Below are 22,433 nucleotides of genomic sequence, written 5' to 3'. Positions count from 1 at the left end.
AGATGTGGAGATATGGTCCCTGAGAAAAGCAGTAAAATTCTAAGCTGATATTGTTTTTTTATGAGGTCATGCAGTCGGCTGTGAAACAACGAAAGCCTCAACGTGTACAGCCTTTCTGAATAAGTCTCCCTTGTTAATCTGTCATTTGAAGCTGAGTAATTCAACTTTACTGACAGTTGGTCCAATCTTGTGAATAGATTTGTATCTCTGTGACCTTTAATCAACAAATGATCACAGCAGACGTATGGTGGAGAACTCCCAGCAGAACTATGTTATCTATGGAGATTTTTATGAAAACAGATTGACTTTTCTTTCTGTGATTGAAATCACAGACATAAAGGTATAATTTATGATCTCAAGAAGTCTATTAAACATTTAGATGGATCGAGTGCTCCATCTAGTGGCTGGAAGAAAACCGCCATTTATTGATGTCACCGTCGTAAAAATAACAACGCTTGACGGCAAATTGTGATTCAGAGTATGGCCTCCTCGTTGATTTGTAGCAGAACTCAAAGCAGGTAAATGCAATTATTGCGATATTCATTTAGAAACAAATAGCGTTCTCCTGCAAGTTTTTCATCAGCTCGGTTTAAGTTTCAGCTCCTAAATGACTTCCTATTATTGTCCTTTCAGGGTGAGTTCAGTGCTAAACAGAGATGTAAAGCAGTATGGAAAAAAGTTCATGTTCGACTGTAATGAAGAAACCTGCTGGAACTCGGACCAGGTAAAAAAAACAAAAAACAAACGACATATTTGTTCCCAGTTCATGCTTTTTTGTTGCACTTTACAGTAAACAGTGCTGTGTTTCGTGGGATGCAGTTCAGACTCATGCTGCAGAGCTTTTTGCACCATCTGCTGCTCATACTAAGCTGATAGTGCATTCTGTGGAAGACGCATTATTTTGCTGGAAACCTTTGTCACCTTACCTAACTATATAGGATTCTATACTGTAGTATTTCCAAATCATACAGTGCTGGAAAATGTTAACACCGATTAAGAAAAAGTCAAATCAGCCAACACCAACTCAATGCATTTAGGCATCTAGACTGGTGAAGATGACTTACTTCAGATACAAAGGATCAGTATGAGAAAGAAAGGAGATTTATGTGACTTTAAGTCTCTATTTCAGCTGTAACGTTGAGATGGTGGGGTCAGAATTTGGTGTACACAGCATGAAGGTTTGGCTCCATCTGGTGGTAGATCCCCTTAGCACCAACTGAGCATCATTTAAACACCACAGCCTACTTGAACAATTTTACTGGCGCTATAAAATTGTGTGTGCAATATTTAAAAATGCAGTAATTCAAAATGTGGACATTATCTTTGAATCATTTAAATGTTTATTGTAAGCTCTTTCATTAAAATTTTGCTCACCTACCTACCAGCTGCTAGGAACACGGAGCCTTAATAAGATGTGGTAAAAATAGTAATAATTCTTTACATTAACGTATTACCGATTCTGTTTTTCTTTCAGTGTTTTGAAAATGTAAAGAATCTGTAATTTATCTAATACTCTTTTCTTCTTAACTTGTTCAGATGTCATAGCGTCACGTCTGTCTTGGTTTTTTTTTTTTTGTCTGCGCTTGATTGATGTAATATTTTTAAGAAAAAGAAATCAAAGAAATTGACTTAAATGTAAAACCCTTTGGTTTAATTACTGACTTTGACCATACAGCTAGTTCGTTTTTTGTTTTTGTTTACCTGATAACTCCAGTTGATACTTTTGCTTACTGTGTGTTCCTAAAACAAATTATCTTGTCAGATTAATCTATTGAGGGTGTCTTAACTGGTGTGTCAAAGTCCTGTTATTTTTAGATATCCGCATTTCTGATCATCTGCTGTATGGTTAAAATTTCCCAGTTTTTGATTAACTCGGTCTTTCTTACATAAATAAAACACCTGTAATGGTGGACTTTTGAAATATGAATCAAAGTCCAATATAAGAGATGAGCCCTGTTACTAAAGTTTCAGGACCACACTACATGATATAAAAAAAAATCATGCAATGTGGAGATATTATTGGTAAATATTGTAATGATCCTGCCAGTTGTGATAAATTCAACACTGTCCTTCCTACTGTCTTTCTCATCTGTGCTTCTAACTGCCTCTGCAACCCCAAGCATTTTGGACAATCTACGGCCGTGAGACTCCATCTAACAGTCTTCATTTTACACCATGCAGAAAGTGAGCTCAGTTCTCTGTGATATGAATACTAGGATCAGTGATATTGCAATGATGTTATATTCGCAATGTCAAGTGGCCATAAACAGGACCAGTGTACTTCCTATTTCTTCCTCTGTTTTGGTGTGCAAAAGTGGTTCTAAAAGCCGAAGGTAGTTTATAATGCCAGGTAGTTCATCTCAGATGCTACTTGTGTTAAAGTCATCATATTTGCTATCATTGGGGATTTTTTTATTTTTCAGCATTTCTTATTTCTTCAGGCTAAAGCCCTGAAGGCCTTTTATCATAAGCAAGCTTTTTCCTTTTTACAAGCAAGACAGTTAGCTTATATCCAGTTAAAAATTATGGTCAAAATCAGTTTTGCACTATATTATGCAACACTCAGTAGTTTATCTAACAAAAGACTGCAGTTTTTAGGAAAATTTGGATTTATTTCAGAGATTTCTTATGCTGGCTTTTTAAAGGTGCATCTACAGTGCAGTTTAGTTAATGTTAGCAAACTCAGTGTGGGTGTTTTTTTGGTTTTTTTAATACATGATTCAAAGAATACTTTTTCAAAACATTTTCACAAAGCTCACTATTCAACATATTGCAGAAATTGCTTATGAATGCTGCAACTAAATGCCCTTTATGTTTTGAGGACTCAAAATAACATTTATTTATTTAAAATGATTAATTTAAATCATTTTATCAGTAATTTTTAATTCAGAACATCTTATCATTTTAATTATGAATTTCTATTTTCTAGTTATTTGTGTTTGTTAATTATTTAATTACCTTTTTGCCACTGTAATGTACTTTTCCTATTATGTCTCTTTTTTTCATGTACAGCACTTTGAATTGTCTTGCTACTGAAATGTGCCATATAAATAAACGTGTCTTGTCTTTGTTTGAATAAGTATTTACTTGAAACACTGATAAACTTTGTTTAGACCATTTTTGTTTTTTCAGTGTGCGGCTTGTCTACTGGACTTTGAGGAGTCTAGAAAACTGCACTTTTCTATTTTGGGTTTTATTGTTCTGTGTTTCTCAATCAGTGTCTTATCTTTGTCAGGGGGACTGTCAGTGGGTGTTGCTGGAGTTTCCCCAACCTGTAAACGTCTCCAAGGTAAAGCTGCAGTTCCAGGGAGGCTTTTCGGCCAAGACATGCAGATTAGAAGGTAAAAGTTGCCGATGTCATAACCTGCGGTTTCTTAAAGAACTAACTATGAGTTTAACTTTAGCGTTTCCTGTAGCAAGCGTGATAAGATGATACAAACTATTTTTGTTTGTGCTTTCTGCAGGTTGCCTCAAAGACGGAGACTTGATGGGGTTGAGCCAGTTTTACCCAGAGGACAATAACTGTCTTCAGATATCCTTCCTCCTTACTGACTTGACGTTTACATGAGGACTAAGGTCACTGAGTTATTGCATGTTTGCAAGACAGGTCAACATGTAAAAATTATTTGTGTCAGTATTTCCATTCAAAAGGTGAAACTTGTGTGTTGTAAGGATTTATTAAACAGTGATATACTCCAAGCATTTATTTCGGTTGGTTTCATAATCATTTCTTTGGCATAAAGCCAAAGAAAAAAAATGTCACATAAAGCAAATTTTTTAAAATTTTTAAATGTAAATTTTTTACATTTTTTAATAAGGAAATTTTAGTCAGCTAAAAAGTACGTCCATGTACTTTACTCAGTACTTTGTCGGGGCCTTTTGCATGAATTACTGCATCAATGCAGCATGGCATGGAGGTGATCAGGAAACCCAGGGTGCTTTATTGGTGACCTTCAGCTTGTTTGCATTGATGGTTCTGATGTTTCTCATCTTACTCCTGGCAAAAGGGGGTTAAGACAAGCTTATTTGCTGACCAGTCAAGCTCAGTGGCATTATGGTCATTAAGATCCTGCTGGAAAATGAAGTTTGGATCTCCATTAAGCACGTGAGCAGATAAAGTTTCCTGGTAGACTCATCACTCTGTGTGTGATTGATCTATACAGTTGGAATTTCCCTTTTTGAATTTAAATTTATCGAGATGCAACACTATATTAAGATGATTTGACTGAATAAATGTATAAGTCACATTTTAAACCCATTATCATGTGCCATTGTTTTTTTTTAATGAGAAAGCCAACTGTGTTATTTAGTATTTTTGCATTAACAGTTAATATCAAACCGAAATTAAACTTAATCTACACACAGAAATGTAAATGTATAGAAGGCAACATTGTTGTGTTTGGCCCATAACAGTTATTGGACAATATTTTTCTAACCATACTGTTCATTATTGCCAACCTTATCTTGTTCTTAACTCCACACCCACAGCTTTCCCATACAGGAGGCCTCCACCGTGGACAAAGTAAAAATACTGTTTGAGAACAGCACTGACTTTTTTGGGAGAATCATTGTTTATTCCTTGGACATTTTGGGGGGAAAAAATTCTTGACCATTTTTAAGCTCTCATGAGAGAGGAAATGACCCCTTGCCAAAGTACAGGGTGGTGTGGTGACACTTGGAAACATGTCATCAGTAGTGCCACCTTGTGAACCGATGCAAATGTGGCCTTTTTTGGTATGGTTCCGTTCAGACATCTGTTTGGAAGTTGCACTTCACATCAACAAGGAAATATCCACACATTGAAAAATTGTGATGGTCGTAAAAGGTCTGCTGTGTTTGGAAACGTATATCATGCCTTTTTTAATTGAACAGTCGCTCCATCAAAAAATAAACTTTTATTAAAAGTTGTAGAGAAAAAGCCTTTTTTTTAAAATTCCAGTTAAAGTAACCGCAGGACAAATCACATTTTATTCATTATTTCAAAATAGTCTTACATAAATTATAATTTATTAAAAAAAACATCAAGGATTGTTAAATTTTATGTACATAAATAACATGTTTGTTAATATTTCTGTACTTGTATATTGTCGGACATTTTTACCGAACCAAAATGTTGCATGGATTTGAGAGAAGTCTAATCTTTGTGTTTTAGTTGGGGTCATGTCGGTGGCTTGTAGAGTTTCAGGATGTGGTCCTCCAGAACCTTCTGAACTAGAAGAGAAAGAAAAATATTTGTGTAATAAACCAAAAAAAAGAAGTGATAACTGATACATGGTCTTCACAAATCTGAATATGTGGCTTGCATTTGTATTTAACCCACTTTACTCTGATACCCCTGAATAAAACAACAACCAAACATGTGTAAATAGAGTTTTGATGTGTGCAATTTAATCTCTGTGTAAATACAGCAGTTCATTAAAGGCCCCAGACCTGTTTTAAAGGACAATGGTGAACAAACATCGCCATGTAGACCAAGGGACACAACAAGGCCACAAATAAAGTTTGGTTGGTTGAAATCGAGTTACGTTAAACAAAGACCCACTAAAGGTTTATGGCACAACAATCAGATCAAAAGGTGAACATTTCACCTACATGGAAAATGTGTGGTGGAAATCGCATCCTGCTCATCACCCAGAACACACCATCCCCATGGTAAAACATGGTGGTGGAAGCATTATGCTGTGGGGGGCTTTTCTTCAGCAGGGACAGAGAAGCTGGTCGGAATTGAAGGGAAAATGGATGGAGCTAAACACAGGGAAATCCTGGAAAAAAATCTGTTAAGAGGCTGCAAAAAACGGAAGACCAGGGAGAAGATTCACCTTCCAGCTGAACAAAAAACTTGAAGATGCAGTCAGAACTGCAATAAAATGGGGCAGATTCAGTTTCTAAATTCACAGTTCTAGAACTACCATTGGTAGTACCTGAGATACTTTTAATTTTTTATTTCTGTTTTAATTATTTGCAAGGTAACAGGTGTAGATGATTACAGGAAACCAGGAACAATTGCTGGTGGCTTTTATGCTGTGTTCCAACTTAACTGTGTTTCAAGTTTCAGAACCAGTGGGATTTTCTGATATTTTCAGTAACCAGGCCAGCAGTGATTAGCAAGACATACTCTTTAACCATGTATTTCTCTGCATTTGTTATTTTCAAACACTGTAGCAACATGTCTGCTAAAGGAGCTTGTAGAGTAATGTATGTGAGCCTAATTTATAGTGACAGAAATTATAAGAGGTGCAAATAAATCCATTGGGTTCATGGAAAAACCTCTGATTTTTCCGAACAAAATTCTGGTAACTTGAAAAGTTTTCAGCTTCAAATGTGTGAATTTCAACTGTTGAGTAAAACTGAATTACATCCTTCCACCAACCATGCAGTGGCAAAGAATAAAAAGGCTTTCTTCTTTTGCTTTATGGCATAACGCATCAAACTGGTAACATTGGTGTCCTGTTGTACTACTGTTGCAAAGCTGCAAGAGACAAAGCTCAAAATACTTGCAGCGGTAATTGCAGCAAAATGTGGTTCTACGAGTTATTGACTTATAGGGGACTGAACAAACCACACTTCAGATTTTTTTTTTTTTAAATAAAATAATTTATCCTTTCCCTTCCACTTCATCATTTTGTACTACTTTGTATTGGTCTACCAAATAAAATCCTAATAAACTGAAGTTTGTGGTTTAAACATGAGAGTGAATAGTGGGCTGTACATCAGGAAGAGCAATCCAGTACATACTTTTTTTGTGTCCAAGTGCAACAGCTAAGGCCATTGGACTGTAGCCAGAGTCCGACTCAATGGTCATATCTGCTCCTTTGGCTGTAAGAGAGCACCATTGTTACAATAAATCAATTTTAACCAAGTGTTACTGATTTTTCCAGGAATAGATGACATGCAACGTACCAAGTAGAGCTTCTACACATTTGATGTGGTTCCCTCGTACAGCATATAGAAGAGGAGTTCCACCATTCTGAATATAAAAGACAAAAAAATACTAACAACTTGTTTTGCTGATATATCTTCAGTATGTGTAAGGGAAAGGTCTAAAGTCTCAACAACTGTACCCAGTCGTAGGTGTTAATGTCCACTCCATGTCTGAGAAGAGAGTCAACGATGTCCACGTAACCCCCAGAGCTGGCCAGAGTCAGGGCGCTCTCTCGCTCCCTCGCAATTGTATTGGGGTCTGCACCCTTAAAATATATTTCTATGAAATATTTATTTCAATGAACATTGTACTAGGAGTTTCCATTTAACACATCTTTTTTCTAACCTTTTCTAAGAGAAAGTCCACCACTGCTTTTTCTCCAAACGCAGCTGCCCACATGAGAGGTGTAAAGCCTCGATCATCCTGTCTGCTGAGCACCGAACCGTCTGCAAGATAAAAATGATACACTCTCATCTGCCGACATTTGGAATCATTTAATATTTAAAACAGACAACAGCACCTGATTTCTTACCTTTACTTAGGTGTGCAGCCACTTGTAAAACGTCTCCCTGAGCTGCCAGCTGATGTATGGACAGAGCTGTTGGGGGCGGGGGGTTACAAATGATCCAGAAAAGATGATGAAACACCTACAGTTTTGATCAGAGGTTTACATCCATTCATCGAGGAAATGAAAGTAGATTCATTTTGGGCTTTTAATTATTGATTTTAATCATTCTTTTATCTGGGTGGACAGACGATATGACCAACAACTTCAGTGATTTTATAAAACAAGTACTGGGCACACTGGTTGTTTAAATTTATTGTGGTTAAAACTATTCATAGATGCCTTAACCATATCTAATTTTTGTTAAATGTGTCTTAGCCACCCCACAGCATGATGCTACCACCACCATGGTGGACAGTTGGAACTCTGTTCTTTGGTTTGAAAATTGCATTTCGGCTACTCCAAATGTACTTCTTGTCATTGTGGCCAAATAACTTAATCATTTTTTTTTTGTCTGACCATAAAACCTTTCACAAACATCCTTGGAGTTGGTGGTTTTGTAATGTGGGCTTCTGTAGAAGTCCACAACTATTAAGTCCATGGTGATGTAAAACTGTGGACAGTGACCCTGGTGTTCTAGCAGATTCTTGTTTATATTATGTTTGAACCTTGGAGGTTCCTAAAACCACAATAAATTGAATTTTTTATACACAATTGTTTTTAAAACAACTGCAATTGTACAAATTGCTGGGATACAGCATAAAAAGTTGTGAATTAATATGGACATTTGTGCCTATGATCACTGCGAGTGGACCCCTGATTTTTGGAACTTCTAGCTTCTGTGTTTACTTACAGTCTAATGTTGCTGGCCGTACTGTTACTTCATTCCCACGCTGCTTGTTGGTCAAAGTGGTGGAGTGTTTAAAGATGTCATCTTCCTCCACATCCATGATCTCTAGAGACCAATCATAGAGCACACATCCATTTTAGTTTGACTTGCAGGTGAGATTTTTACAGTCCAGCCAATCTAAGACTATTATCATCTGATGGCATTAATAAAGTAATAAAGTGCGTCAGGAATGTGAGCACATCTGGAGGATATACCGCTTGGATTTCCATGTGTTGAACAGGAGGAATATTGAGCAGCGTTAGATGGCAGAATCTCATGCCCATTTTCTACCTCTTCATCATCTCTGTTCTCCATCATAACTACATAAAAACAACATGATATATTATGAGACAATACAATACAATGCAAGTGAGAGATAACAAAAATAGTTTTAAACCCTAAAAAAATGCCCTCACCTCATCCAGCCACATTCACAGGAGCACTTCCTTTTGGAGAAACAGAAAGTAAATAATTTCAGCTCCAACACTGGATCGTTTGGGTTTCCCAACAGTTTCTAAAGTACACTTCTCACGTTGTTCAGGTTTTTCGCTAGTTGATAAATATGTTGAGCGAGCAGATACGACAAAATTACGTTTGAATCAATAGCGCGTTTCGGGTATCAAATCATCTGCCACTACATTCGCGAAGGAAAAACGTGTTTTAAGTTCAGTGTTTCTGTCCGGAATCTCGTCGTGTTGCACAAATGGACAATAATACGGAAGCAGGAATCAGCTGACGCTGCTGATCACGCTGTTGCCTTCTGACAGGAAAAAAAATACAGCTTTTGTCATGGAGGACCAAGAAATGCAACTGAAAGTTAGAAGAGGTAAACAGCAGCAAAATAAATATGTAAATGACTTGCCATTGTAATCTTGTAGTGAGCTTAACGTTGCAGTTCAAAATGTTTGCTTAAGCTAGCAGCTAACCTAAGGCGTACTTATAATGAGTTTAGGTGTTTGGCTTCATTTTATTATATTTTATGACACGAATAACGCATTTAATGTTCTCTCTGGACTTCACAGTGAGTGACAAATTCACGGAGAGTATGTATGTTCTGGCTAACGAGCCGTCAGTGGCTCTCTACAGGCTGCAGGAGCACGTCAGGAGGTCCCTGCCTGAGCTGGTGCAACACAAGGTATTCCTCCTGCAGCTCGATGTTACACGTTACAGCCGTCTGTAGCATTTTAAAAATACAAATAATTTCCTTCAACACACTGTGCCTTCAGTAAACAATAACCTGTGAACTTTCCAGTTAACTAAAGATGAAGCTGATGATAGCAAACAAAGGTTGGCCTTTAATCTGCCTGATAAAGGATCAAGATGTGTTGTTTTCCTGCTACTAATTTATGTAGTTTAGCTAAACCTTACTTTCTTTATTACTCCAGTTGACCAAAAAAAAAAAAAAAAAAAAAGATTATAGATTGTTTAAAAAAATCAGTCTGTGTGAGTTCATGATGGTGTTGAAGGCCGAGACTTCAGCTCGGCCTTCAACACCATCATACCAGACATCCTCCACCAGAAGCTCACCCAGCTCAACGTGCCAGCCTCCACCTGTCAGTGGATCAACAGCTTCCTGACGGACCGACAGCAGCAGGTGAGACTGGGGAGCATCTTCTCCCGATCCAGATCAATAAGTACTGGTGCCCCCCAGGGGTGTGTTCTATCCCCACTCCTCTTCTCTCTGTACACAAATGACTGCACCTTAGTGGACTCGTCCGTGAAACTCCTTAAGTTTGCAGAAGACACCACTGTCATTGTTCTGATCCTGGACGGTGATGAGTCGGCATACAGACAGCAGGTGGATCACCTGGTACACTGGTGCAATCAGAACTACCTTGAACTCAACCTACTCAAGACTGTGGAGATGGTGGTGGACTTTCGGAAAAACCACCCCCATACACCCCCCTCACCATCCTCAACAACACTGTATCAGCCGTGGATCACTTCAGGTTCTTAGGAACCACCATCTCTGAGGACCTGAGATGGTCTTCACACATAGACACTGTTCGAAAGAAGGCCCAGCAGAGACTGTACTTCCTGAGGCAACTCAAGAAGTTCAACCTTCCACAGGAGCTGCTGGGTCATCTTCTACACTGTCATCATTCAGTCTGTCCTGTCTTCATCCATCTCAGTGTGGTTTGGCTCATCCACAAAACAGGACAGGTCCAGACTGCAACGAATAATCAGAAATGCAGAGAGAATAATCAGGGCTGACCTTCCCTCCATCCAGGACTTATACAGGTCTAGGGTCAAGAAAAGAGCTGCTAAAATCTCTGCAGACCCCACATACCCTGCACATAAACTGTTTAGAGTTTTACCTTCAGGCCGCCGCTACAGAGCACTGTTCACTAAAACCAGCCGCCATAGAGACAGTTTCTTTCCCCAGGCTGTTTCTCTGTTGAACATTTAATAAGAGTACAAAACAACAGCATACAGATGTTGCAAATGCACCTTTTCTATTAGATGTGTGTATATTGTACATTGTAAATATGTGTATTCTGTAATACTTAAACAAAACCAAACAGCAAAGTGTATCGGAGTCAAATTCCTTGTTTGTATGTACGAACTTAGCAATAAAGCTGATTCTGATTCTTATATTGCTGTTAGAATAATTAGCCATGTTTATTACAATTTAATTATTGCATATATTTATAAATCACGATTAAGAATTTTGACACAGAGGCTTAAGCAAAAATATAAAAACCAACCTATTTTGTTTGTAGTTTTCAAATGCATACTGTGCAGAAAATTATACCTGCTGCCATTTTGCTCTTTATAAGGTAACACTAGGGCATAAGGAGTTGATATTAGCTGGGTAGTTAGTCGGGTTGCTCAGAGCTGGCCAGCTGTAGTTTGGAAGTGAATTACCATGATAAGAATGATGGTAGGAACTTCTGTAGTTTCTCTGCAATGTCTGTACGTGGAAAGTATTTCCAAAAAGGCAATTTCTTTTCTGCAAGCGAGGGACAAGTGTAGTGGTCCTCTTTCAGCCTGCTGATTGGCAGTGAAGGTGGGGAAGGGGCAGTGAGGTGTTAATCTACACTCCAAACAGCTAGTGAAAATCCCAGTCACTACATCATGGGAGTGGTTGGACGAAATATGTTTGTCATTTTAAAACTGCTGTTTTGTAATACCTTCTTATGGTTTGGTACTTGTTACCGGCCAGTAATGTCAACTGCCTGAACTTCAAATATTGGGAATGCATGAAAAGTGCATCTCTTCTCATTTTTATCTTATCTCTATACCTGAGCTGATTTTAATGGGAATTCTTTATATTTAAGTGAAGGTCAGGGTGACAGGCACTGCAACAATCAAATAAATATTAAACAAATGTTACCTAAATTTAATGTGTGTTGCACCTGTCAAACAACCATTTTAACATTGGGATTGCCAGCTCTTGTGTAAATCTCCTTTGCAGGGGCAACTTTGTCTATAGACAGATTGTAGTATTTCACTAAGCGTGCTGAGCTGTGTTAACAGCCAGCAGCAAAGGAGTTAAAGAGAGATCAAAAAGATTAGTGGGTGTTTAGATGCATGTTTTTTATTAATGATGTCATCCGTGTGTTTATTGCTGCACTGTGGCAACATCGATGCAGGACGGCCTGATTTTTCAAACACAACAAATAAAAATTCATGGAAAATGCCTCTAATAGACAGATAGTATTATAACAATGTCTGATCAAATTTGTCAGTGTTCTGCTTTTTAAATATGCTGTTTTTATCCCATTGTGTCTGCCGCACACAGAGTGATCAAAAATATCTTCAGCTCAAAATGAAAAAATCACGCCTGAATTCAAGGGAACACAGACAGAAAAAAATCCCGTTGTCTCTTAAAAAAAAACACTCTTTTAACCATTTTTCTGAGAAGACACATGCTAAACAGCATCTTTAATTAATCAAGCTTCACTGTTTGCTATAATTGTGTTAAACTCAACATCTACTTTATTTGATGGTTCAATCTTTCTTACTTTCTTATATAGACAGACATGCAGAGCTGGGAAGAACAGAGTCAGGGAGCCATCTACACCGTAGAGTATGCATGCAGGTGAGAAGATTCATGATGTAAAAGTTTTCAATTAAGCAAAACCGCATCTGCCGTTTTCCCCAACAGTTAATTATTGTACTGTTGTCTGTTTTTGCAGTGCCGTAAAAAGTATGACAAACAGCAGCGTGTATTTCAAAAACATTGACGGCCTTCTTCGACAAGCCATCACCATGAAGGAACAGATTAGTAACTTTCATGGACGCAGGTACAAAAATTTTCTAAATCTGAGTACGCCTGCTTTCAGATTTAAGGAGAACATGGAAAGTTTTCTTCAGAGCCTTCAGGCCCGAGTATGCACTTTGTCAAAGTAAATTAGACAAAAGACTGTAGCTTGATTTGAAGGGTAGACCGGAGAGCATGTTTTTTTGTATAAAAATAAACAAAAGCTTTAAAATGAAAAACTAAAAACATAAAATATTACTAATACCTCCCATTAACACTCAAGTACAGTGGTGATGATTTGGGCTTGTATTTTAAACATATCATCCCAGGCCCCTAGCAGTCATTGAATTGACCAGGAACACCTCTGTATACCAAGTATTCTAGACTGAAATATAATATTATTTGTTGGACAGCTGAAGCTTGGACCTCACTAGGAAAAGCTATAACACAATAATCTAGAACAGAACTGCGAATGTATAAGAATGCCTGAAATTAAAATATTCCAATTGTCACATCGGCCCAGTCAAAGCCTAGACCAGAGCTTGAGTGAAATACTCAGTTGTTATGATCAGATAACTGTAAACGACCAGATGTTTGTGAACTTCAATGCACTGAAGCATCAGTTCACAGATTACTAATCTGTGCGCTGCGTTTTGCAATCCGTGCACGCAGATTACTCGGTGACATCTGTCGAGTTTGGACGCATGGCCCACACCTGCGAGGTAAGAGCAGTGGATCTGTTGCCAGATACAAACTTAAAGCACTGCCATGTTTCAATCAGCACACTTCACAGCTTGTGATATTACTTTATTTTTGTTAAACTAAGGCATCTGAACATGTCCAAACTCTCCACAGATATCACTGAGTAAGCTGCGCCCACGGATTGCAAAACTAAACGCACAGTTTATCAAACCGTGAAGGCGGATTACAGAAACTGAGAGCACAGTTTAGTAATCTGTGCACACAGATTTCCACCGGGTTTGTTTTGTTTTTGTTACCTGCTAACTCTTGCCGGGCTCTGTGTCATTGTGAAAGAAAGAGGATCAAAATTCCTCCACCATAATGTGAGACTGAGGTCACACAGAAGATAATCACATGAAATAAATGTGGCTGAAGGTTGATCTATGAGATGTTGATTTATTGAAGCCATTTTTTTCACATGCTGCTTCTGTATTTCCACTGAGAGTTTAGCAGATCAATAACTCAAAGGAATGGATCATTTTGGGTTGTTTATTTAAGCCTCCAGACATTTTGATGGTGGGTCATGACCCCCTTTGGAGGTGTCTGGGAGAAAACCGCTTCCAGCACAGCTGAATGTTTCCAGTGAATGTTTTTTTTTTTTTTTTTCACATTAATGGCTTTATTTGTCAGATCAGCAGAGATATGTATCACCATTTAGTGTCTATCCCCTTCTTAACTTTCATAAGAGCACAACATCGCATAGCTTTTATGTATGACACGCTCTTCAAAGTAAAGGTCGTTCTGCTTCTGTTGAGTTTAAACCCAAACAGCAGCAGCTATACGTGCATGTACAAATGTACCAATTTTACCAGTCAGGATCAAATAGGCCACGTCCATATTATGCCCATCCCTCCTCCCCCCCGTTGTTATTGTACTGTTCCAATTAATTGTGCCAGCATTCTTGAAAGTATTAGGCAATACTAGGGTTTATACATCAGAATTATATTGTGGCTGAAACATGCACCCTACTTTTGATTGTAAGTGAGAAACTGGGTTCTGAAAAAAATCAATAAAGCCAAAAGTTGCTCATAATAACTTTCATATCAACAGTAGCAAGAACCTGGTAAAATGGAGTCCATGTACACATGGGCTCTGACTGCCCATCTTTAAACACATGGTTTTACCGTATGTGTCCTCTTACCCTTATAAGAGAGACAAACTGCCATGTACATGTATTTGTACTTTCTTTTTTTTTTCATTTTCACCATATATTTGTTTCTCTTTTTATGAATTCATTTGGAATAACTTTTCAGTTCATATTTAGTTTTCTTTTCTGTTGTTTGTTTTCATCGTTCATTTTTTTTCCCATTAACACCTGCATGCAGACAAAATGATGTGACTTCATCTCCCGATCCCTCTGTACCTGCTCCACAAACCTCATCTGCTTCCTCATGAACACTGGACAGTAGTGTCCAAGGTTAGTAATTCCTCTAGACAACATATGGTTTCAAAAGCAAAGCCTCTTTGTTTTGAATTTCCTCAGAAAATCCGAGTTTTACGAGCATTTAAATAAAAAAATGTGGATGTTTCAAGTAAACTGATATTTTTTCTAGAGTTTATTTAAGATCTATATGAAATCATTTAGAACATACCAAAAAATACATTTAATCATAATTCATACATTTCAGACGTAAAGCCACTTTATACAGTGAAATAATGCATTTAGTATTATAATGAAGTCTGCAAATATCCCAGCTCAATACTTGATTGGTGTGTATATTATTTGAATAAGGTTCATGGAAGGTCTTTGTGGGCATGGACTGTTCAACGACATCAAGGTTTTAAAGTTTTTCAAATTTTCAAAAATCTTCCATTATGGCGTTCCTATGATTTCAATTCTGTTTCAATAATTCCCATAGTTTTCCCTTAATTAAGAAAAAAAAAACTAATTCAGCTCTTTAGAAGTACTTTCATAAAATATGTTCATGGAATGTCCAGTTATGGTTTGGAAATTAATCTAGTGCCATCAGTCATAAATGCTGTTTTGATAGCAATAGTTATCAATCTAGCGGTGGTTAAACGGCAGTTAAGCTGCCTACTGCAGGCTGGCTACCCAAGCATATAGGCTGACTAATTATCAGCTTGTTACCCATCTATAAAATGCAGAAAAGCAACAATGAAAAGTTCTGCCAAATAAAAATGTGTGTTTTACAACTACTAATAAATTCAGCAATAGATTTTTCCCATTTTTGTGTCAGCCATTATTAAAATAAGAATAAATCTGTAGATCAGTGGTTGCCAGAATTTTCAGTTTCTGACCTATAAAATAACAGAAGTCTGAAGAGACTCGTGGTCCTGAATATCAGTTAAACCCAAAATTATTCATATCCCTGGCAGATTTAGATACACAATTATTTCCTCTCCACCAAGATATTTGCTTCTGATAGGAAACAAGACAAGCATCTCTCAAAAGATAATGAAAACATGTAAAAAGACTATCAATTTTAGGAAAAAAAAGTATTTGTTTTTATTTACATTTTAATGAAAAAAATAATGTGTTATTTACACCATTTTCAACTTGTGGAAAAATCTTTTTTGGCACTTTTTGGGCATTGCAGAAATGTAACTCCTCTTATAACTGCTGGTCAGCCTTTTGCATGTTCCCACTTGTATGTTAACAAATAATCTTTGGTGATGAGCTCCACGTCTTTTAGGTTAGAAGGCCTCCTTGACTTCAGCCTATTTTTTAGCTCCCCCTTCAAAGATTGTGTATCAGAATCTAGTCAGAAGAAACGTGGTGGTCTAAATCTGCCATGGGTATGAATAATTTTGGACTTAATTGAACTACCATGGCAATTACACAGGGGTATAATGACTGCACTATCAACATAAATAGGGAAAATATTGCTTTTATCTATTTGTAAGTATGTTCTTTTAATCACCTCTAAGATTTATTTATTAAACTTATGCTTTACCATTATCATTTTTATTACTTATATTCCTGAAGAGGATCTCCAGACCCTCCACTTGTTGATTTGCAGACCCACGTGGGGTCATGGCCCCAATTTTAGGACCACTGATATTTATAACATTCATAACTGTAATTATGATATTGTTTTAATTTTGGGTGTATTTTAGATGATGCTGTAAAATTGGGATATTTAGAAGGTTATCATACTGTAAGAATCTGATACCAGTCGATGCCTGTGTCATATAAATTATTAACTGTATATCATTAACTGAACATTTGAAATCCTTGGTCATTTTCAATGCAGCTAGATGGGAAAAATGTGCCATTTGTGAATTGATGTAACTCTGAGCTTTCCCTCTGCAGTGAGGTTTAACATGTTCCACCCACGTGCACTCGGATATCAGTTCTCTAAGGTCACACAAGGGTTGAATCTTTTGCTGAAATCCCTGATTTGCGTGCTAAAACACTCCTCATCTCGTTGTTGATCCCATTCCAGGGTTTAACCTGAGCCTGTAGTAAGGCAGATTCAGTAGACAAGGTCCGGTGCATCCGAGGGCAGCTTCCACCTCCACTGTATCCTTCTTTATCACTAGAATGGCTGTGAGAGCCTTCAGTGGGGGAGTACTGCTGCTGATAATGCTCTCGCTGCCTGATATTGCCACCTGGTGGGTAAGAGATCGGATGCTGGATATGAGACTGGCTGCGGTGAATTCGTGGTTTGTCCACCCCGACTCTCAGCTCGCAGGGCCGTGAAATGGGCATGCTGCTGGTTCCGTGGTCATTTTGATAGAGGGTGTCGACTAAGTCACTCTTATAGTGCTTCGTGCTTCGGGAAGCTTTGACCAGGGAGTGTATCACCACCACCAGCAGGATCAGGATCCCAGAAGAGAGTATGCACGCACTGGCCATACCTGTTTCCATCTCAAATATCAGGAGCATGAAGATGGACATTGCTGCCAAGAAAGAGGAGAAGGTTGTAGAAAAGTTGAAGATTTACCTGTGCAGAAAGTATTTTTATACACAACCAGCAAACAATATCAGTCACTAAGGGCCAGATAACTATAAACCAAACACATACTGAAAGCTGCTTTTCTCATTGATATCCTGTTTTCCTGTAGGAAAAGGACCATGGACCCAGGAATGTTGAAGGAAGGGGGGGAAAGGCACAGCTCTGGGATGTAATGCGACTTCCTGAGTTGGCCTCTACATTCTCTTGCACGTCCACCATTTGGCTGTGGCTGAAGTGGGGTCAAGGAGAGACGACCAGCCATCACAATGAAGTGACCTCTCCACCACCACCCATCTACTAAAGTACAAGCCGCTCTATGGAGCGGGGTGCACCAGCACTGCTAGGTTCAGCATTAGAAACAGTTAAGTCATGGCTGCTCAAAGAATGCATTGTTCTCTGAAACGGGACGGCTGGATTAGAGGAAAAGCAGCAGCACTGGTATGCCTTTGCTGCTGAAAATCCACTTTAACAACATTGCTATGAATGCTAGTTTTCTTTTTTTTTATATAAATCTTTAGCTACAGACTTCTAAGAAGTATAAAATTTGTCAAATTTAGGAATAGATGCTTTAACAGTAAATACTGGTAACTAAAGGATGTCAAAATGTGCTGCTATCTTTGTTTTCTGTCTGTCGTTCTTACCTGCCAAATAGACAGACACCCCCAGGCAGAATAGTCCAACAGCCACATGTCGTACAGCTCTGCTATCCAGAAGGAACCAGTCTGCTCTGTTAAGAGATCCCATTTCAGCACCTAGTTTAATGTTGACACTTCACTTTTAAATTGCATTGGTTAATAAAAATGAAACATTATCAGTGTGTTAATACATTTGTTTTCTCAGAAAAGTATGCCGTCAATCCTAAACGTGGGATTACTGGTTTAGATTTATTTTATATGCATTTTGTGACACAATTATTCCCCCTTTTATTCACCAAAGCCTGGACCAGGGAGGTCCCAGGCTTTGGTGTTAATTAGTATACCGACATGGGAAAGGACCAGCTAGGGGCCGTGTGCTGGGTGCATAATAAGAGGAAGGCCATTGTTTAGATGGGATTCATAAGGTTTGTGTGTGTGGTGGGGTTTGACCAACAGCATTGCAGTGTGGGCCTTTGGTCTTTTGCACATAAGCCTGCCCCCTTTTTCTACTTCTGAAACCATGTTTTCTTTACACAAAACCTTATGGTTAAATATAGTATCCAGGACAAGGCTGTGGTTAGTAGCATTAACAACGAAAGAAGATTGTGTGGGCACAAGGAGAAACTCTTGCAAACAGCTTATTTTTTTCACCTATAGCAACAGTGTTTTGAACAGAAAAGAGGAACCAATGTAGGATGTGAAGCAGTGCTTCGGAAATACTTTCTTTTCTTTAAAATATGTATTGAACTCCAGGGACTTGCCCTGTTTAAGGCAGCCTTTTCTGGTGATGTTTATCCTTTTGTAAGTCCATTTACATTACCACTGTATGTAAAGCCAAGACAAAAAGTAAGCTAACATCTCCTTGAAGCACACGAATTGTGTTCATTTAATAGATAACTGATGTTAGATTGTCCTAATATGGAGTAATTGTGATTCAAAATACAATATGGACTGTTGCAAGAGCTCCATTTATTACTAAAAGATTTACCTAGGCTAGCATACCTGACCTAACCCAGCAAGCACTAAGCTTACCAGAACCTTTAAGGCATGTTTCCCAAAGTTTAGACTGGGTATAAACCTGAAAGATTCAGACAAGATTCAGGGAATGTTGTCTGAAGGTTAATGATATCTAACCTGAGATCCTTTAGGAAAAGTTCCATAAAAGCATATTTTTCTGGAAAGGATCATTGAATGTTTTCTTAAGATATTCTACAACTTTAACAGTGAACCTTAAGATAACCCCTAAACATTAGGCTTAGACTTTTCCCAGCACACACAAAACCTTGCTGGAACCATCAGGAAATGTTCCCTAATGGTTAAAAGAATGAGTTGTATTCAATAAATCATTTAGATATATTCTTCCGAAAAAGAACGATTTTCTAACAGTTTCAACAATGACAGTGAGAGTTTCTGGTTACAGTTGGTGAATGTATTTTTTTTTTTAGGGTAATTAAACATCATCTACAACTTCTATGGACCCGTTGACAAACCCTAAGGGAACATACCTGAAAGGGTTCCTAAAGTCTATCTGCAGATTACCTTTAAGAAACCTTCAGGGAGTGTTCACAATGTTTACAACTTTAGTGAACCAAATGAAAACCTAAAGAATAAGCTAGGCTAGAATTCGAGACTTTCCTAGGTAAAACTCAATGTTCCCTTTAAGGTTATCTGTACCTTTCTTAATGTAACCTTTAGAAAACCTCCAGGGAATGTTCCCTGAAAGTTCCCTGAAAGTTTCCTGAAGGGTAACTACAGCTTTCCGAATATAGTCTTTAAAGAACATCAAGAGAATGTTCCCTGAAAGTAAACAACCTCTTTCCTAATAGTAAGAACCCATTTAGAGGACGTTCCTGAAGGTTCTGGTTCTAATATGAACACGAGTCTTTCTGAGAACCTTTTGAGGTTCCCTAAAGGTTCTTCACAACTTTAATAACGAATTGTATGTAACTTTGTACAGTTTCATCTTAAAAAACAACTTTAAAGTGGGGAATTTTCAGTTTAAAATTGAATTGTAAAACATAAAATTAAAAAAGTGTTTTTTTCTACAGTGGTAAACAAAGCAGTTTGCATGTTAAAACTGATTAACGTAACTTCCCCGCGACAAGAAAAAGGGAAAATAAATCTGTCCCAGTTAAAGCAGTTAAAATACCCCACAATATATCCTATTGATATTCTAATTAGACATAAATTATGGATTAAATCTGCGTCACAACTGGACGGAACTGGCTGCTCCTTGAACCAGTTGGCTCAGCTGCTGCTGCAGGCCAAATACCTCTCGGTGTCCTTCTCCCCTCTGCAGACCTCCGTGAAAAAGTAGCTGTGGATGAGACACATGACGACGGAACTCAAGTTAAGGATGAGGGACAGCGCTGAGAGCACAGTGGAGACCGGCAGCAGGACGGCCCAGATGTGAGCGGGTAATACCGAGGAGTAAGCGACGGTGGTGGACTCCTTCACCGCTGTCTGCTGGGACTGCAGCTGGAATATTAAAATCACCGATAATACGGCCATGATGGCCGACAGCACCCCCAGTAAACCCAGAACAATTAAAGATCTCTGGCTGTACATCAGCGCCATGCTTATCCTGAATTTGGCTCCAGAAAGGTGGAAAGAAAAGTTCCCCGTCGCCTCCAAGTGTCCAAGCACTCCTAGTCTCCCTGCGACCCTACAGCTCCGTGTGCTGGCATTGCGTGTCAACAATGCTCCCAGCTGTCCTGTCCGCAGGAAAACGTTTCCTCCTCGGTATGGATTTCAGCAGAAGTAGCAGGGCGCCCCGCTGCTCTGTCTGAGCATGTGATGGGCTTTAAAATCGCCAGATTAAAAAGTTCGCAGCAACAATAGACTTTTCCTCCTGGACCAGAAACAATGGCTTGGCGTATCCATGTGAGAGCGCACGGAGAAAACACATGAAGCAATGAAAGAACAGAATATACTATATATCTCATACTGTATAGATGTTATAGGACACTATGAAAATTGCATTAGGCCTAATATCTATTTTTCTGTTAGAAATACAATTAAAACTAATAAATATTAGCCTCATCATTAGCCTTATCACAGTATTCATAAAATAAATTATTCCTAAGTTACAGCTTTTAAAAATGTGTAGAGTAAAGCGGGATTTATTCCAGTTATATATTTTTGTTGTTTGTGTTGACTTCATTTATCTAATTAATGATTTATGGTTAGTTTCTATCCACCTTTGTTTTTATTGAAGGCACCACTGGAAAGGATGTTTTAAAACCTTCTTAGAATACATTTTTGTTTTATTACTCTAATCAGGGCCAGATTTATGAGCATGGCCTGGCCTAGAACCAGTTTTGGGGCCCTACCCTATGAAGCTTTTTTTGTTTACAATTACAAATTTCCAAAAATGTATAGAAAACCTGGATGATTTTATTCATTGCCTCTAGAAAATAGAGCTTTTACAAGATAGTCTTTGTATTTCTCCTTTTAAAATGTTCCCTAAAAACTTGGCATAATTTGTAGAAATGTCTTCTTCCATATAAAAAATATTGCCCCAATTGTTTTTCCTCGTATGTGGTGATGTACAAGCTTCCTGGTTTTATGCCTGACATGTAACTTTGTCACTGTTTTCAAGCAGTTGCACATTGGGGTATCTATACAGAATCTATAAAATTAAAGCCCCTCACAGTGATTTGGGGTTAGGACTTTCTTGGGACCCTCGGCTATTTCCCCTTTAGGTCCTAGCAAAACGTCCTCCTGGCTCTATTGTGAGCTTTGGAAATGTCCTCCTCACTGTGCGTCGTGTCATAACCCCGCGTCCTCCTCAAGTCTAGTTCGTCACAGTTCCAGGTGTTTTAAACTTGTTAAGTTTTACTTTGATATGTCCAAGTTCAGTTCAGTAGCTATGTTTTCAGCATTTCCCACTTTAAGATGAATGAGCATCTTTGTTATTTAAATGGCATGTTCTTTTGTCTTTCCCAATTTTAAGAGTGGTCTAAAGAAATTAATTCCTGTATTATGTCTTATTTACTGTATATACTAAGGCAACTGTGGTTCAAAATTTGTAGACACTTTGATTAGCCTAAAAAGTCTAAATTACAAAAAACGCCTTGGTTGTATTCATTTTACAAGAATTGTTTGGGAGTCATTAGATGTAGCCCCAAAGGAGAAAATAAAAAAAAATTTTTCAATGCGCCATCATTTCCCTAGTTATTAAATGTACTCACAGTAAAGAATGGATTTTTCTTAAATTATCGGTGTGAGATTATGCTCCTGTAATTAAAGATCACATTATTTTTAGCCTTTAAAACAAGGAATTCCAATCAATATGAAGGCGGCCATTTATTGAGTAGATCTATCTCTTGTCCTTCATGTGCCTTTTAGTTATAAACACCTGCAATGAATGCACTAAGCAAAAATGAATCAAACTTGGTTTGACCAACTGCAAAAACAATCATTTCTAAGACAGTTCCTGTTGAGTCTTGACATTTAAAGTCATTGAAAATCATTCAGAATACAATAGATCGCTGCATGTGACTATGTGTACTACTATGTAGTTTGTCTTCAGAAACGGGCTGCAAAATAATCTGAACATTGTGTGTGTAGATATGATAAAAGGCCCCTGTCTACTTTTAGATTGGCCTACTT

The 22,433-nt window shown here is 38.0% G+C and overlaps 4 protein-coding genes across 5 annotated transcripts; 2 read left to right on the top strand and 2 right to left on the bottom strand.

The window, feature by feature from the left end:
- Positions 1 to 392: 392 nt before the first annotated feature.
- Positions 393 to 5,370, top strand: LOC124873648 (nuclear receptor 2C2-associated protein). The gene is made up of 5 exons (XM_047374440.1): positions 393 to 518; positions 634 to 724; positions 3,236 to 3,341; positions 3,465 to 3,532; positions 4,487 to 5,370. The coding sequence occupies exons 1-5, from the start codon at positions 481 to 483 to the stop codon at positions 4,607 to 4,609; spliced, it is 426 nt and encodes a 141-aa protein (XP_047230396.1). The 5' UTR covers positions 393 to 480; the 3' UTR covers positions 4,610 to 5,370.
- Positions 4,881 to 8,873, bottom strand: rfxank (regulatory factor X-associated ankyrin-containing protein). The gene is made up of 9 exons (XM_047374439.1): positions 8,733 to 8,873; positions 8,532 to 8,636; positions 8,281 to 8,382; positions 7,455 to 7,520; positions 7,268 to 7,368; positions 7,062 to 7,187; positions 6,901 to 6,967; positions 6,736 to 6,816; positions 4,881 to 5,211 (listed from the first exon to the last, which is right to left on the bottom strand). The coding sequence occupies exons 2-9, from the start codon at positions 8,632 to 8,634 to the stop codon at positions 5,159 to 5,161; spliced, it is 699 nt and encodes a 232-aa protein (XP_047230395.1). The 5' UTR covers positions 8,635 to 8,636; positions 8,733 to 8,873; the 3' UTR covers positions 4,881 to 5,158.
- An 85-nt stretch (positions 8,874 to 8,958) lies between these two features.
- Positions 8,959 to 17,995, top strand: borcs8 (BLOC-1 related complex subunit 8). 2 transcript variants are annotated; one of them, XM_047374441.1, is made up of 6 exons: positions 8,984 to 9,142; positions 9,339 to 9,451; positions 12,297 to 12,361; positions 12,459 to 12,566; positions 14,590 to 14,681; positions 17,294 to 17,995. In XM_047374441.1, the coding sequence occupies exons 1-5, from the start codon at positions 9,106 to 9,108 to the stop codon at positions 14,657 to 14,659; spliced, it is 393 nt and encodes a 130-aa protein (XP_047230397.1). In that variant the 5' UTR covers positions 8,984 to 9,105; the 3' UTR covers positions 14,660 to 14,681; positions 17,294 to 17,995. The 2 variants fall into 2 exon arrangements, with proteins under 2 accessions (XP_047230398.1, XP_047230397.1); XM_047374442.1 differs by lacking the exon at positions 14,590 to 14,681 and having other exon boundaries at positions 8,959 to 9,142.
- tmem221 (transmembrane protein 221) lies at positions 14,803 to 22,199 on the bottom strand. The gene is made up of 3 exons (XM_047374438.1): positions 20,092 to 22,199; positions 17,826 to 17,911; positions 14,803 to 17,128 (listed from the first exon to the last, which is right to left on the bottom strand). Exons 1-3 carry the CDS (start codon positions 20,394 to 20,396, stop codon positions 16,590 to 16,592), a joined length of 930 nt encoding a protein of 309 aa, XP_047230394.1. The 5' UTR covers positions 20,397 to 22,199; the 3' UTR covers positions 14,803 to 16,589.
- Positions 22,200 to 22,433: the final 234 nt, after the last annotated feature.

This window comes from Girardinichthys multiradiatus, chromosome 9, assembly GCF_021462225.1.
Source record: "Girardinichthys multiradiatus isolate DD_20200921_A chromosome 9, DD_fGirMul_XY1, whole genome shotgun sequence".
Classification (NCBI taxonomy): domain Eukaryota; kingdom Metazoa; phylum Chordata; class Actinopteri; order Cyprinodontiformes; family Goodeidae; genus Girardinichthys; species Girardinichthys multiradiatus.
This window is presented reverse-complemented; position numbering and strand designations above follow the sequence as displayed.

What these genes read in the sequence shown, in the direction of transcription:
- rfxank (XM_047374439.1), bottom strand. Translation starts at nt 8,634, where the DNA reads ATGATGGAGAACAGAGATGATGAAGAGGTAGAAAATGGGCATGAGATT. An exon ending in ACATTAACACCTACGACTGG is followed by an intron (nt 6,968 to 7,061) that starts GTACAGTTGTTG and finishes TTTTATATTCAG; the next exon opens with AATGGTGGAACTCCTCTTCT. An exon ending in ATGTGTAGAAGCTCTACTTG is followed by an intron (nt 6,817 to 6,900) that starts GTACGTTGCATG and finishes GCTCTCTTACAG; the next exon opens with CCAAAGGAGCAGATATGACC.
- LOC124873648 (XM_047374440.1), top strand. Translation starts at nt 481, where the DNA reads ATGGCCTCCTCGTTGATTTGTAGCAGAACTCAAAGCAG. An exon ending in TGTAGCAGAACTCAAAGCAG is followed by an intron (nt 519 to 633) that starts GTAAATGCAATT and finishes TTGTCCTTTCAG; the next exon opens with GGTGAGTTCAGTGCTAAACA. An exon ending in CCTGCTGGAACTCGGACCAG is followed by an intron (nt 725 to 3,235) that starts GTAAAAAAAACA and finishes TATCTTTGTCAG; the next exon opens with GGGGACTGTCAGTGGGTGTT.
- tmem221 (XM_047374438.1), bottom strand. Translation starts at nt 20,396, where the DNA reads ATGGCGCTGATGTACAGCCAGAGATCTTTAATTGTTCTGGGTTTACTG. An exon ending in GGGGAGAAGGACACCGAGAG is followed by an intron (nt 17,912 to 20,091) that starts GTATTTGGCCTG and finishes ATCTCTTAACAG; the next exon opens with AGCAGACTGGTTCCTTCTGG. An exon ending in GGTGTCTGTCTATTTGGCAG is followed by an intron (nt 17,129 to 17,825) that starts GTAAGAACGACA and finishes CTTTCTTGGCAG; the next exon opens with CAATGTCCATCTTCATGCTC.
- borcs8 (XM_047374441.1), top strand. Translation starts at nt 9,106, where the DNA reads ATGGAGGACCAAGAAATGCAACTGAAAGTTAGAAGAG. An exon ending in CTGAGCTGGTGCAACACAAG is followed by an intron (nt 9,452 to 12,296) that starts GTATTCCTCCTG and finishes TTTCTTATATAG; the next exon opens with ACAGACATGCAGAGCTGGGA. An exon ending in AGTAACTTTCATGGACGCAG is followed by an intron (nt 12,567 to 14,589) that starts GTACAAAAATTT and finishes ACCTGCATGCAG; the next exon opens with ACAAAATGATGTGACTTCAT.